The following is a 13,563-nucleotide window of genomic DNA, read 5'->3' as shown; positions in this document are numbered from 1 at the left end:
AAGAGGTGTGCTATCAAGCTGGACATAAAAAAAGCCTATGATTCTGTGTCGTGGCATGCTCTTGAGGCCATCTTACAAAAGTTTCAGTTCCCCCCTGTTTTCATTGAATGGTCGCATTATGTGCTACGATCTCCTTGGTAATTGTGGTGGTAAATGGGACCCCGGAAGGGTATTTTGAAGGTAAGAGAGGGCTGCGACAGGGGGACCCAATTTCGCCTTACCTCTTTGTGCTTGTCATGGAGGTCTTAAGTGCTTCTCTAAATCTAGGGCTCCAGTCGAAAAGAATAAAAGCCCATTCCAAGTGCAAGAAGCTGGCCATTTCCCATCTCTGTTTTGCAGACGACGTTCTTCTTTTCTGCAAAGGTAACATGGAGTCTGTCATGGCTATCAAAGATATCCTGAACACGTTCTCTCAAGCAACAGGATTACATCTTAGCAACGAAAAGACTACAATTCTCACTGGAAGTATGTCTGTGGAAGAAGGACTAGAGCTAGCTGCAGCAATGCACATCTCTCTAGTAACTCCACCTGTTACTTACCTAGGGCTACCTCTTACAGCCTCGAGACTAGGTATACGGGAATGCTTGCCCCTCATAGAGAAGATCACAGCTCGGATTTCAAACTGGAAGAACAAAGATCTTAACAGAAAGGTGCAGAGTTCGGGTTGGTTAAGTCCGTCCTTTCATCTTTTTCCCCGTCAGATGGGCCCAAACTTTCGTCCTTCCGAAGACAGTACTTGATAGAGTGGCAAAGATGAGTAATAGATTTATTTGGGCGGGATCAAATATGGCCAAAAAGATGCATCATGCTAGTCACGGGACGATCAGACTTGATAAAGATCAAGGAGGACTGGGAATATTGGACCCAATGATTTGGAATAAAGTCGCCATCGCGGGCTTGGTTTTCAAAATTGCAAAGAAACATGAGTGTTTGTGGGTTAGATGGTCATGGGATAATCATATAAAACAAAAAAATTTTGACGATGAAGACCCCTCGAGACTGCTCTTGGGTTTGGAAAGGTGTGATGGAGCATCGGGAAATTGCTTGGAGGTTCGTAAGGTACTGTATAGCAAAAGGAGAGGAGACTAGCTTCTGGCACGACCCATGGTGCTCGGGGCCTCTTATCAAAAATGAACAGGCGAGACACCTCCTTGGCCATGTAGTACCTGACGATGCAAAGGTCGCAGAAGTGATCACTGATAGGGGTTGGGAGAACTATAGCCGATCTTCCAGATTGGCGGTTAAGAAATGGATAATGGAAACCGAGATAAATTCTCACAATCGAAAAAGACCGAGATTACATGGACTCCAACCAAGACAGGAGCATTTACGATTTCTCAAAGATATGCAAAGACTCAAAAATGTCCAAACAAGGTAAAATGGTACAAGATTGTATGGGGAAGTTTTCAGTACCAAAACACTCATTTACTATCCGCTTCGTTCTCGGGGCTTTACCTACCAGAATCGACCGATGAAAAAAGAAGGTGATTGAACGCGTCAAAGTCTTTGTCTCTCGCGGGGACATGAGGAAAGCTCGGGCCATCTCTTCTTTGATTGCGAGTATTCACAGCTGGTATGGAGAAACTTCAAAAGAGCTATGGGGCTGCCGGAAATGGTTAAATCTTCTCACAATGAATGGTACTACTTAATGCGGATTTGTCGTACCTCCACAGTAGCAAATGAGATCATACGGGCTATGATTTGCGCGGCAGTTCAGGCAATCTGGACAGAGAGGAACTGGAGACTAAAGAAATAGAGGTTTAGATCGGCTAATGATGTGAGTTTGAAGGTATTGAATAACATGAAAATCTATTTGGGAAAGTCGATGAAAACAGTAAAGGAAGATGAGGCAACAAAGAGGATTTTGAGATCGCTAGGAATTGGAGTAAACTACACGCGAGAGGAGGAGACATGGGTAAAATGGAACAGAGCAGAGGACGAGATACCAACACTGAATGCAGATGGATCGGTACAGGCAGGAAGTGCTAGCTATGGGGGCGTGCTGAGAGATTGTAATGGTGATGTGCTGATGGCTTTTGGTGGTAGTTCGGCAAGACAGTCTGTGATTTATCAGGAGCTTCTTGGAGTCTTTGAAAGGGTTGGAAGGAACCGCGGACTTAAATATTCAGCGGCTACAAGTGCAATTGGATTCTATGAGAACCATTCAGATTTTGAGCTCCAAAGAAGAGCCTCCTTGGTACTTCTGCAGAAACTTGTTTTTGCAGCTAAAAAAAAGTGGTCTCAAAGTTTGTACATGTCAATTTTAAGCATGTATTTAGGGAGGGAAATCAAGCTGCCGACTATCTAGCAAAAGTAAGTAGAAATTGTGTAAATGAAACTATGTACTTTATTCCTCCTATGGATCAAAAACTTGATGAACTGATCAAGGGGGATAAAGAAGGGAAAATGTACTTGCAAGGTTGCCATTAAATAAAAGGTCGGGGTATCCTTAACCCCTAGTTAAAAAAAAAAAAAAAAAAAAAAAAAAAGATCGGCAGATGGTTCTGGAATCGGGTCCGGTGTTTATTGCAGGTAGGATTTTTGTTCTTAAGCCGTGGAGTGTTGAGATTCACTGCCAGCGGAGTGTTCTCACCACAGTTCCAGTTTGGGTGAAACTGCATGACCTTCCTAAAGAAATGTGGACTTTGGATGGTTTATCCTATACTGCCAGTTTGATAGCAGGGCCAATGTTCATGGATGACGCAACGGCAAAAAGAAAGAGACTGTCGTTTGCAAGGGTATGTGTAGAGGTCCCGGTAAACCATAAATATGAACCTACACTACTACAGAAAAGCTCATATACCACTATTATATACAGTGGTAAAAAGCCTTTAGTCACTGTTTTCAAACCGTGGTAACAACCACCGTGACAAATACTTCTAACAGAACCATGGTAAAAAGTACCTATTATATACCACAGTTTTAGCTAAAACAGTGGTATTAGGATTTTTGAACCGTGGTTAATAGTCTTTACAATTTTCTCTATCCGAGGTGAACTGTGGGAAATAGTCATGCTATATACGACAGTTGGATAAAAACCGTGGTTTATAGACATTTAAAAAAATAAAAATAAAAGCCCCTAATTATTCGATTTTCATCATATTCAACCCTGCAACCTGCAACCTGCAACCTGTCTATTTTCACCATATCCACATTAGATTTAAAAACACATTGTTCAAATAAACAATTCATTGTGCAACAAACAAAAGAAATAAATTTAGACATTGAATTGCTAAAAGAAGCTTGAACTTGTTCCATCCAGCCAAAACATCAAAATAATAATGACCAACTTGTTCCATCTAAAACATCAAAATAATGGTGAGATCGACCAAGTACCGAATCTTAACTGGAAAGGGTCAAAACCTAGCTAAGACACAACGCTTGGCTTGAACGCTCCATTATGCTAGATGAATCTAAGAATTTCAAGTCGAACAACATCAAGTTCTTCTTGTGTGTATGTATCTTTGAGGCTTAGATTTGTCATCTACACGATCAAAGATCAAAAGGTAATATAATAACTAAATAATTAATGAAGAGTAATACAAAACAGAGAATACTAATGTATAACGACTTCTACTTTATTTTCAAAAGAATTATCTATTATCTGAACATGCAAGCTATTCCATTATTTCTCTCATGAACTTCACAATAAACGGAAGATATATGCATGACAAACCTGCAGAGCGGTTACAAGAACAGCAAAGCCATTGATTAAGTAATGATAGCTATACAGCTTCAGATAATTTTCCCCCTTTAAAACCCTCTTCAATAGAGAATCATGAACTCGAATCAGATAAGAGCCCTAACTTGATTTGGAAATGTTCTTGTTTCTTAAGAAAATGCAAAGCAAGTGTGTCTCAGAAAACAATCTAAACTCCACAAAGTTTTGGAAATTGAGTATTGATGACCTAAGATTCATGTATTTCAAACACATTAAAACTGGCACTAGAAAACATAAGTTAACTAATTCTACAAACTTAGAAACCTCATAATACGTAAACGAATTAAAAACAATGCCTGAATGTCTATTTGAAAACAAAAAGTATGTAAGTCAAATTCTCACACTTACACAACATGAATGAGTACATTTATCCCCACATACAAATTTGTAATTTATCATATTTTTGCTTTTTCATACGCATTAAGGACACTAGATGTTAGTGTGTGTGCGTGTATGTGGGGAGTGACATTAAACACATTGAGAAACATACTACACTCCCACATAATTGAGAAAAAAAGAAAAATAAAAACACGATCAAAATAGATTTTAGTATTAATCAAACACTACAAGAAAACAGGTTTTACGCCACAGTCCAAAACCGTGGGAAAAACAAACTTTCCCACGGTTTTGGACTGTCGGAGGACCGTGGGCTTTTTGTGGAGTCTAAGCATAGTTCTGTGGAGTCTAATGCAGATAAATGATGCTTCCCGTGATATTTTTGTTCATGGGGTATCTTTTCATCCCCGCTTCATCAACATTAAAAAAAAAAAAAAAAAAAAAAAAAATCACTAACTTATACATTAAGAAGAACGGCATTACTAATAGGATCATTGGTGCTAATGACGAGAAAAATTTGAGTATTATTATATAAGAAACACTAATTTGATTGCAAAATTTATAAAGTAGCTTCTTACAATTTCAAAAGATGTTTGCTCTTGTAAAGGCAAAATGGCAGACTTTGTTTGCGTCCTATGTTATCTTTCCAGCAAATCTTCTCTAGCTCATTATCTAGAACTTCAGAAACCCAACCTTTTACCCTAGGATCCTTGTAGCATGTAAGACCCAGAACATGTGAATCCGATGCATTCATTTCTTTTGAACTTGTAGAAGTCGTCACTATTTTGTTTTCTCCAGTGATATAGGGAAACTGATGATGAATCAAATTTATAAATAAATTTAATATTAAGTAAGACTATATTAAGTAGTTTCTCTTGGAAGGAGGTTATAATTAGTTGGGAGACTTACCTCCATATTGTGCCTGCTGAAAGTATTTATTTCGAGCAATGTAGGATTTCTTATGATGTTGTATGTGGTGTCATCGAGCTTCCTCATATCTCCTCCAAACATGAGAGGGGTCTGTGCCATAGACCATAGAGTCATCTGCTAGGAAGAAAGTTTTGCTATTTCCACAGCTTAATATATACTGTACTTGAAGAATAACAAACACGGTAAATAAAAAATTGCATCTAGACCTGAGTTCTTTGCTCTTTGATTGTGAGGTTAGAATTTCTATGCGGGCCTTGATTTACACCTGGCAAAGGAATATAAGAAACATGATTTCTTTTTTAAAATGTGTTACCCCTCAACAAGTCAACATTCAAAAGCATACAATAAAAGTCCGATCACGCTGAAGCTACGCATGGCAAAGATATAATTCACTGAAGAAAGGACTTGGAAGAAAATGTTATTTTCTAAGAAAAATTTGTTCATGTATCCTTTATATTGGCCATAAATAAATCCCTCACAAACTATATATAACGGTTAAGCTCCAGGAATTGCGTGACAAAAATGAAGTCTTTTCTGGTGAATGAGCAACAGTTTTAGTGGGCATCTTATGACTGAGAAAGTGCGAGGCTTTTGTGTCTGTGCCCTTGTGCAAAAACAAAGAAAAATGGATGCATGGCACAGGTTCTTTAAAATTAGGGTCTTTTAGACATACCCCTTCCCCACAGAACGATAGCAAAATTTGACATGCCTCATGGCCCCCCAAATCCAATATCCAACGGTTAAGCTACTTCAGAAAGTTAAAATTCATCTTGTAGCAGTTGGATTGGAAGTGGAGGGAGTATCTCACTTTGAAACGTTATGAATGTCAGAGTGGAATATACGTATATAGTATACTTGTGAATAGGTAGTGATGGGATCATAATGTGTTGTATTGTGCCAAGTTTTTACCTGGATCAGTAAGCCACCCCAAATGAAGCATGTCTAAGTCCGGCCATGAGTTTCCCAACAAGCCCGTTGATCCTATCATATTAGCTGCAGCGAAGTTGCTGACGCACAAGTTTGTATAAGTTCCTTTGAAATTCTTGGCAATTATAAGCAAAAGTAATGAACATGCAATCTGCATCAGAATTAATGTTTGGGATTTGGTAGTTCCAAAACTGAAATTAATGAGCTAGTAGAACATTGATATATATACCTTGTAAAGAATGACAAGGTGTTAAATATCTTTATCATATATCCATATCTTCACATACATACCTTGATACACTAAAATGAGAAGCTACATCACTCCATGAATCCCAATCATCTCCTGTACGTAACCCTATACATGTTCACAAGAGGGCTCACATCCTTGGCCATATAGCTGGTGTTGCACCGACTCCAGGAGAGAGAGAATACATGATAAGGTGATCAATCTCCTTAAGTACCTGCATAAAGATAATTATTTCATCTCTTTCAAGAATTGATAATTTTGTCTTTTGACTTGGGAGTACGTGGAGAGTGTTCAATAATCCCTAGTTTAAACAGAAAATTGCATAACAACAAAATCAGTATATACTTTTCTGAAAAAAAAAAAAAAAATAAAAAATCATGGAACCACATTCACATTCACAAGTAGGCAAAAGATAGAAGATCTATTTCAAATGTAGACGGACCTGTCCATTAAGTTTTTCCTTCCCATGATCTCGCCACCGGTTTTGGCTGTAAATGAACCAGTAACCCATAGCTTCTTCTTCCTCCCTTAGCTTCCGCTTCGTGCAACAGCACCTCCAGTAAAAAAATGAATATGAAAACCTTTGAAGAAACTAAATTGACCTGGGTTTCGGTCAGCAATGAATCCAAGTTGAGACGTTGAAGGAAAATAAATGTGTCTTTGAGTAGTGAAGAAAAACAAAGCTTGTAAATCCTAAGAAAATTAAAATTGAAATTTTTTGTCAAATAAAACCTTACACAAAAAAATCGGTGCTAAAATAAATAATTTTTTTGATTTCATTACCTTGTTGAGATGTGAGAAGAAGAAAGAGTGAAAAAAAAAAAACCGAAAATACTTGATCGATAACCAAAATTGGGGAGAGATGAAACAAAACACTACTTGAAACCCTAGCTAGTCGAAAAGAGGGTGTCGATAGAAGTTTTAGCGATAGACAGTTTTTCCCCCTTTTTTCTAGTTTTTTATTTTCTTCAAGATTGCTTTACCCACGGTAGGTTTATTTTTTGGCAAAATATTAGTCACCTTTTCTATATAAACGGTGGGGTAAATGAATGTGAGAAAACAAATTAGGAATTTTATGTTGTACCGTGTGGTATATGGCATATTATATACCACTGTTTTACGAGACCAGTGGCATTTGCTTGTACCGAAATTAGAAAAACCATCTTTACCGTGGGAATTGACTATTAGCCACCGTTATTGGGAAAACGGTGGTATATACCATTTGACCTACCGTGGCTAATGTGCATTTTTGTAGTAGTGCTACTGTTCGGCTTAAGGTGAAAGGACGAGAAGTAGCGGTGGGAGTTGAATATACATGGAAACCGTTGTCATGTGAGAAGTGTAACAAGTTTGGTCATTCCACAAGCAGATGTGGGGCTAGAACTGTGAGGAGATGGAATGCTCGAAATATGGTGAGGGGTGAAACTATTGGCACTACTAGTTTAGAAACTAATGTTGGAGGGATTGAAAACCAGCGGAATAGCACCAACTTGGGGGCTAACAATCAGACTGGGATAATAGGACCAGCCCTACAGGAGGATCAAAATAATACCGTAGTTCCTTATACTTGACAGGAAAGAGGAGTTTGTGGGGATGCTCCAGTGCAAGGACCAGTTCGATCAATCGGTCTGTATAATGAAAATGCCCTGGGTACTAGTCCAATAATAGGGGAGATGGGTATTACTTCTCCAGTAGCAGTCAATGTGGAGGAGTCAATACCAGAACCAGGGTACTCAGTGGGGGGTGAAGCTATAGTACAAGATAACCAAGCTGGGTATGGTAATAGATTTCTCTTATTACAAGAGGATGAAGAGTCTCCTGTGAACAACAATGAGATAGTGGTTTATGATGAATCAACAGATGCCGGGGAAGCACAATTCCAAGGAGAACAGGCTCTATATGAAGCAGCTGCCCTGGAGGAAGAAACCATTAACGATGACCTCTCTGAAACTGAAAAAGAATTCTTTGATGATGAGCATAGTCCACAAGACTTAGCCCTACTTCCTTTGCAAGTGATAACAAGGGCTCAGTCTAAGCAGCAACAAAATCCACAAAATTCCAGCAACAAAGGGAAGGGTAAGAACAAGGGTTCTAGGAGGAAGGGGAAACATAAACGGTAGTCATGTCGGCTCATTTGTTTGAAATGTAATGAGGCCTTAATGACCTCAATAAAGCTAGTTACCTGAATAAATTTAGAAGGGAGAATAATTTATGTCTTTTTGCTATGGTGGAGACGAAAGTCAGAATAGATAAGTTTCAGCTTATCAGTAGTCTCTATTGTCCTTCGTGGCCTTTTGTAAACAACTACAGTAGCAGTGACAGTGGCAGAATCTGGATATCGTGGGATCCTGGGGTTATAGCACTATCGAAAATAAAGGAGACTGAGCAACTTATACACTGTAAGATTGATTTGCTCCCTTCTTTGAAATCTTTCTTTTTTACTGTGATATATGCAAGTAACAATAGTGCAGATAGAACAAGGCTATGGGCTGAAATTTGCAATATTCACAATGGCACACAAGGAGAGTGGTGCATTGCAGGAGACTTTAATAATGTTCTTTATTCGTTTGAACGGATTGGTGGAGAAGCGGTGCACCCTAGGGAAACCACCCCTTTCAGGGATTGTCTTGTCACATCTGAGCTATATGATCTCAAAGCTATTGGGGCGTTCTATACATGGACCAATTTTGATAGGAAGTGGTCTAAAATTGATCGATGCTTGGTGAATAGTGCCTAGCGTACTACATTCTCCTACTCTTATGCAGAATACCTGCCCCCGGGTACTTCAGATCACTCTCCAATAGTTATCGCTATCATCAACAGAGTTGCTGCTAGTCCTCCTTTCAAGTTTAGTAACTTTTGGATCCTCCATCCAGAGTTCTTGGGCGCCTTTTTGCAATGTTGGAGTGTTCAAGTGAATGGCAACCCTCTCTTCATTCTGACGCAAAAGCTCAAACTGTTGAAAAGCTGGGCAAAATTCTTCTGCTCGGACTTAACTAAGCAAACTGAGGCTGCTAGGAAGGAACTCAAGTATATACAGAAAGCACAGCAAAGTAATCCAATGGATGTTCTACTATGCACTAGGGAAAAAGAAGCATGTTCAACCCTCTGTCAGCTTATCATCATGGAAGGTGAGGATCTCAGGCACCGTACTCGATGTGACTGGATGAAATATGGAGATAAATGTAATGAGTTTTTCCATAAGATGCTTAAAGAGAGAAAATGTCGTAATTTGATCTGGGCTCTTAATGACGATACTGGTACTAGAAGGGAAGGGCATGAAGAAGTCTCCGCAGCCTTTGTTGACTACTATAAGACCTTATTGGGACAACCGCCCCAGCCTAGATGTGATCCCCGATTACCTTGAGAGGCTTCACTTTTCTAGGGTTCCGTCCCCGGATGAAGCGAGACTATGATACGAGGATTTTACAGAGGCCGAGATTCAACAAGCTCTGTTTGAGATGGAGGATAATAAGGCCCCAGGACCTGATGGGTTCAATGCCTTTTTCTTTAAGAAGAACTGGCAATGGGTGAAAGATGAGTTTGTTCAAGCTATTCTTTCTATTTTCTCTCTTCAGTCTGTGCGTAGAGGAGTGAACTCAACTCACTTGTGTCTCATCCCGAAATGTGCAACACCATCGAGGGTGGAAGAGTTCCGACCGATAGCTTGCTGCAATGTTCTCTATAAGTGTGTCTCCAAAATGCTCACTAATAGAATGAAGCCATTCATGCCTGATATCATCTCCATGCAACAATCTGCCTTTATTCAGGGCAGATCCATTCAGGATAACCTCTTACTAGCTCATGAACTTATTAGAGGATACACAAGGGCTCATGGGACTAAACGATGCTCTATCAAGATTGATATTACCAAAGCATATGATACGGTGAGCTGGCAAACTATTGAGATGGTGATGGCAAGGTTTAGATTCCCAGATAAGTTCATTGAGTGGACTAAAATGTGCTACTCCTCACCTTTTTTCTCCATTTTAGTAAATGGAACGCCTCAAGGTTATTTTGCTGGTGCTAGAGGTCTTCACCAAGGGGATCCACTTTCGCCTTATCTTTTTGTCTTAGTAATGGAAGTGCTCAGTGGCATGTTGAGGAATAAGGTGGCAGCGAAGGAATATTCTTACCATCCTAAATGTAAGAAATTGAGCATTACGTATCTTAGCTTTGCAGATGACATCTTGCTGTTTTGTAAAGGTGATCCCAATACAGTTCAAGCTGTGAAGAATACCATTGAGGAGTTCTCTGCATGTACTGGTTTGAAGTTGAGTAGCCAGAAGACTACACTGCTTGCGGGTAGTATGAGTCAACATGAAGCCCAGGAATTAGCGGATATCATGGAAGTGCAACTAGTCTATCCACCGGTAACATACTTAGGCCTTCCTCTCACTGCTTCTAGAATGGGAATTAAGGAGTGCCTGCCTTTGATAGAAATGGTGACAAAGAGGATATCAAATTGGAAGAATAAGTCTCTAACACTTGCTGGAACACTCCAATTGATACAATCTGTCCTTTCTTCTCTTCATGTCTAGTGGGCGAGAACCTTCATCCTACCCAAGAGAACTTTGAAGGACATCGCAAAGATTTGCAATAGATTCCTTTGGTCAGGGCCATATATGATCTCCAAAATGCATCATGCAAGTCACACTACTCTCAGACTTGGTAAAGATCAGGGTGGCTTGGGCATTGTGGATCCGAAGACATGGAATAAGGCTGCCTATTGTGGACTAGTTTTCAAAATTGCGAGCTATGAAGATTCCTTATGGGTTCAGTGGACAGTTGAAAACCATATCAGAAACCAACACTTTTGGACTATGAAAGTACCAACTGATGCCTCGTGGGTCTGGAGAAATGTCTTGAAGCACAGGGCAGCAACTCAAAAGTTTGTAAGGCACCAGATAGCGAAGGGTGGGCAAACCTATGTCTGGCATGATCCGTGGTGTCATGACGCTCCATTAATTTAGTGGGCAGAAGCAGTCCAACTACTTCATGTTCCGGATAATGCTCTTGTGAGTGAGCTTATTACAGATGGGAGATGGAACCAGATCATTACCAGTTTGCCTGACAGTGCGCTCAAGAGGAAAATAGAAGGAATTGAATTGAACCCTCTACTCTCTCTAGACCAAGTAATTTGGACGCCAACAGTATCGGGTAGATTCACCGGTCCGGTCCAAGATACCGTGCTCTTAAGCAGATCGAAACAAGGTGAAGTGGTACAAAGTTGATATGGGGCAGGCTTGTTCTTCCGAAACATTCGCTTTTCTGTGGTGGCAGCTCTTTGCAAATGCATTACCGACCGGTGACAGTTGGTTAAGAGGAAGGTATTAACCCGGTCGAATTGTTGTTTTTGCAACAACTCAAGAGAGCATTCGAAACATTTGTTCTTTGATTGCCAGTTTACAAGAGGAGTGTGGGAAAAAGTGAAGAGGTGGATGGGTTTGAGCAGTTGTGTTAGAGCGTCAACCTCTGAATGGTACAGATTGTTGCGGCTATGTCGTTCTGCTACTATGGAAGCTGAAATTATAAAAGATATTGTTTGTGCAACAGTTTACGCCATCTGAAGAGAAAGGAATGCGAGGAGATTTCAGTAGCAACAACGTACTGAAGAGCAAGTTTTCAGCAGAGTGCAAAAGGAGATGAAGATATATCTACAAACTGTGTTGAAGGAAGTTCCAGAGACTGTGGCAGCAAGACTGCTGATTGATAAAATCGATATACAAGTCTCCTTTACACAAACGAACCCCAGCTGGTGCTATTGGCTTAGGCCTAAACTAGGTGAGCTGATGATAAATATTGATGGGTCGGTTACCGAGGACTCAAATGGATTTGGGGGAGCGATTAGAGATGAAACAGGGGCAGTGAAACTGACATTCACAGGCAGTTCTACTAAGAGTCGGGTTATGACCCAGGAGCTCTTAGCCATTGAAGCTGGTATGAAGGGTGCGGTAGACATTGGAGCTACAAGAGTAACCATTGCGTCTGACTCACAGTGTGCTATTCGGGCGATCATAGGCAAAGAGGAACCCCCTTGGTACTGTCTTAATATTGTCGCTTCCATTATTGCTTTGAAAGATCAGTTCGAAGTAGTGGAGTTCAAACATGTTTATAGGGAGACTAATCGGGTAGCTGACTTTTTGTCAAAGCTATGTAATGTTTTACACGACTCCTTGCTGTTTTTCCTACCTCCTTTGGATGGTGCCCTATCTAAACTTGTAATGGAGGATGAGCAAGATAGAATGTATATGAGATTATAATTAATACAGGTTGGGGTCTGCCGAACCCCTAGCTTCTTCAAAAAAAAAAAGGTTGAGGCTATTTCTGTTCAACAAAAGTCTATCCCCGTCATGAATGTAAACTCCAACCCATGTAATTTCTGTTTGAGTCCAGAGCACCCTGACTCCTATTGTCCTCTCGCTTATGAACAACAACAATCAGAGCAAGATAATATTTGCTCCATTAATAGCTATCTTATTCCTAATGCCCCATGGAGACAACATCCCAACTTTAGTTGGCGAAACAATCAACAAGTTTCACCTCCAGGGTTTAATAACCAAAACGTTAGGCAAGCAAATAACTATAATCAAGCTCCACCTAGGCAAGGACAGGGACAAGGTCAGGGAAATTATAATAATTATAACAACCAAGCGCAACCACGACAAGGTATAGCACAAGGTCAGAGTAATTATAATAGTTATAATACCAATAAAGGTATCGTTCCGGTTAACAATAGTAACTATCACAACCCACCCATAAATAATCAACGTGAGATAGTTCCAGTCGCACCACCTTGCGGACAACTACACCTACACAACGGATCAGATCGACGCCTTTATACAAGTTACCCAACAACTTTTCCAATCAATGACTCAATCAAACCAACAGATCTTACAATCCATAAATAAGGGCATACAACAGTTAGCCCAAGAGAAAGCCCAACCAAAAGGCGTGTTTCCAGGACAAGCGATACCAAACCCTAAAACAACAAACACATCCTTTGAGGTAAACGGTAATACTAGTACGGAAACTACAATCGTAGGTGACCTAAATGCCATCACCACTCTCCGTTCTGGAAGAGTGGTTGATAACAAAGTAACTATGCCTATAGTTACCCCATCAGTACTCCTTACACCGGATATCGAACTAGATACCGAAGTAGAAACTGAAGAGCCTACCACTGTAAAGGAACCAGTTCAACAACAAACTAAGAAACAGAAAGCCAAGGTTACACATCAAGTCGAGCCATACGCTAAATATAGAGCGAAACCACCATTCCCTCAGAAATTAGCCATGCTAACCAGGGATACAAACTTTGAGGAGATTAGGAACGTTTTCAAGAATCTAACGATAAACCTTCCTTTTCTCGAAGTTATTAAAAAGCTACCTAACCACGCTA

General features: G+C 40.1%; 3 protein-coding genes and 1 long non-coding RNA gene across 4 annotated transcripts; 3 read left to right on the top strand and 1 right to left on the bottom strand.

Annotated features, from left to right (window-relative positions):
• Nucleotides 1-4,972: 4,972 nt before the first annotated feature.
• Nucleotides 4,973-5,996, bottom strand: LOC147504465 (uncharacterized). The gene is made up of 3 exons (XR_015221075.1): nt 5,897-5,996; nt 5,194-5,252; nt 4,973-5,101 (listed from the first exon to the last, which is right to left on the bottom strand). It is a non-coding gene; the product is annotated as an uncharacterized LOC147504465 (long non-coding RNA).
• A 2,389-nt stretch (nt 5,997-8,385) lies between these two features.
• On the top strand, nt 8,386-9,528 carry LOC147504464 (uncharacterized). Its single transcript, XM_086605230.1, has 2 exons — nt 8,386-8,740; nt 8,927-9,528. The coding sequence occupies exons 1-2, from the start codon at nt 8,386-8,388 to the stop codon at nt 9,526-9,528; spliced, it is 957 nt and encodes a 318-aa protein (XP_086461356.1).
• Nucleotides 9,529-10,798: 1,270 nt separating this feature from the next.
• On the top strand, nt 10,799-11,731 carry LOC147504463 (uncharacterized). Its single transcript, XM_086605229.1, has 3 exons — nt 10,799-11,092; nt 11,135-11,296; nt 11,567-11,731. The coding sequence occupies exons 1-3, from the start codon at nt 10,799-10,801 to the stop codon at nt 11,729-11,731; spliced, it is 621 nt and encodes a 206-aa protein (XP_086461355.1).
• A 75-nt stretch (nt 11,732-11,806) lies between these two features.
• On the top strand, nt 11,807-12,424 carry LOC147504462 (uncharacterized). The gene has a single exon (XM_086605228.1). The coding sequence runs from the start codon at nt 11,807-11,809 to the stop codon at nt 12,422-12,424; it is 618 nt and encodes a 205-aa protein (XP_086461354.1).
• The last annotated feature ends 1,139 nt before the right edge of the window (nt 12,425-13,563 follow it).

This window comes from Coptis chinensis, chromosome 4, assembly GCF_015680905.1.
Source record: "Coptis chinensis isolate HL-2020 chromosome 4, ASM1568090v1, whole genome shotgun sequence".
Taxonomy (NCBI): Eukaryota; Viridiplantae; Streptophyta; class Magnoliopsida; order Ranunculales; family Ranunculaceae; genus Coptis; species Coptis chinensis.
This window is presented reverse-complemented; position numbering and strand designations above follow the sequence as displayed.

Excerpts from the sequence above, each read along its gene's own strand:
- LOC147504464 (XM_086605230.1), top strand. The coding sequence starts at position 8,386 with ATGGTGGAGACGAAAGTCAGAATAGATAAGTTTCAGCTTATCAGTAGT. Across the intron at positions 8,741-8,926 it reads TTATTCGTTTGAACGGATTG|AATACCTGCCCCCGGGTACT; the intron begins GTGGAGAAGCGG and ends ACTCTTATGCAG.
- LOC147504463 (XM_086605229.1), top strand. The coding sequence starts at position 10,799 with ATGCATCATGCAAGTCACACTACTCTCAGACTTGGTAAAGATCAGGGT. Across the intron at positions 11,093-11,134 it reads CGAAGGGTGGGCAAACCTAT|TGGGCAGAAGCAGTCCAACT; the intron begins GTCTGGCATGAT and ends CCATTAATTTAG. Across the intron at positions 11,297-11,566 it reads CTCTACTCTCTCTAGACCAA|TTTACAAGAGGAGTGTGGGA; the intron begins GTAATTTGGACG and ends TTTGATTGCCAG.
- LOC147504462 (XM_086605228.1), top strand. The coding sequence starts at position 11,807 with ATGAAGATATATCTACAAACTGTGTTGAAGGAAGTTCCAGAGACTGTG.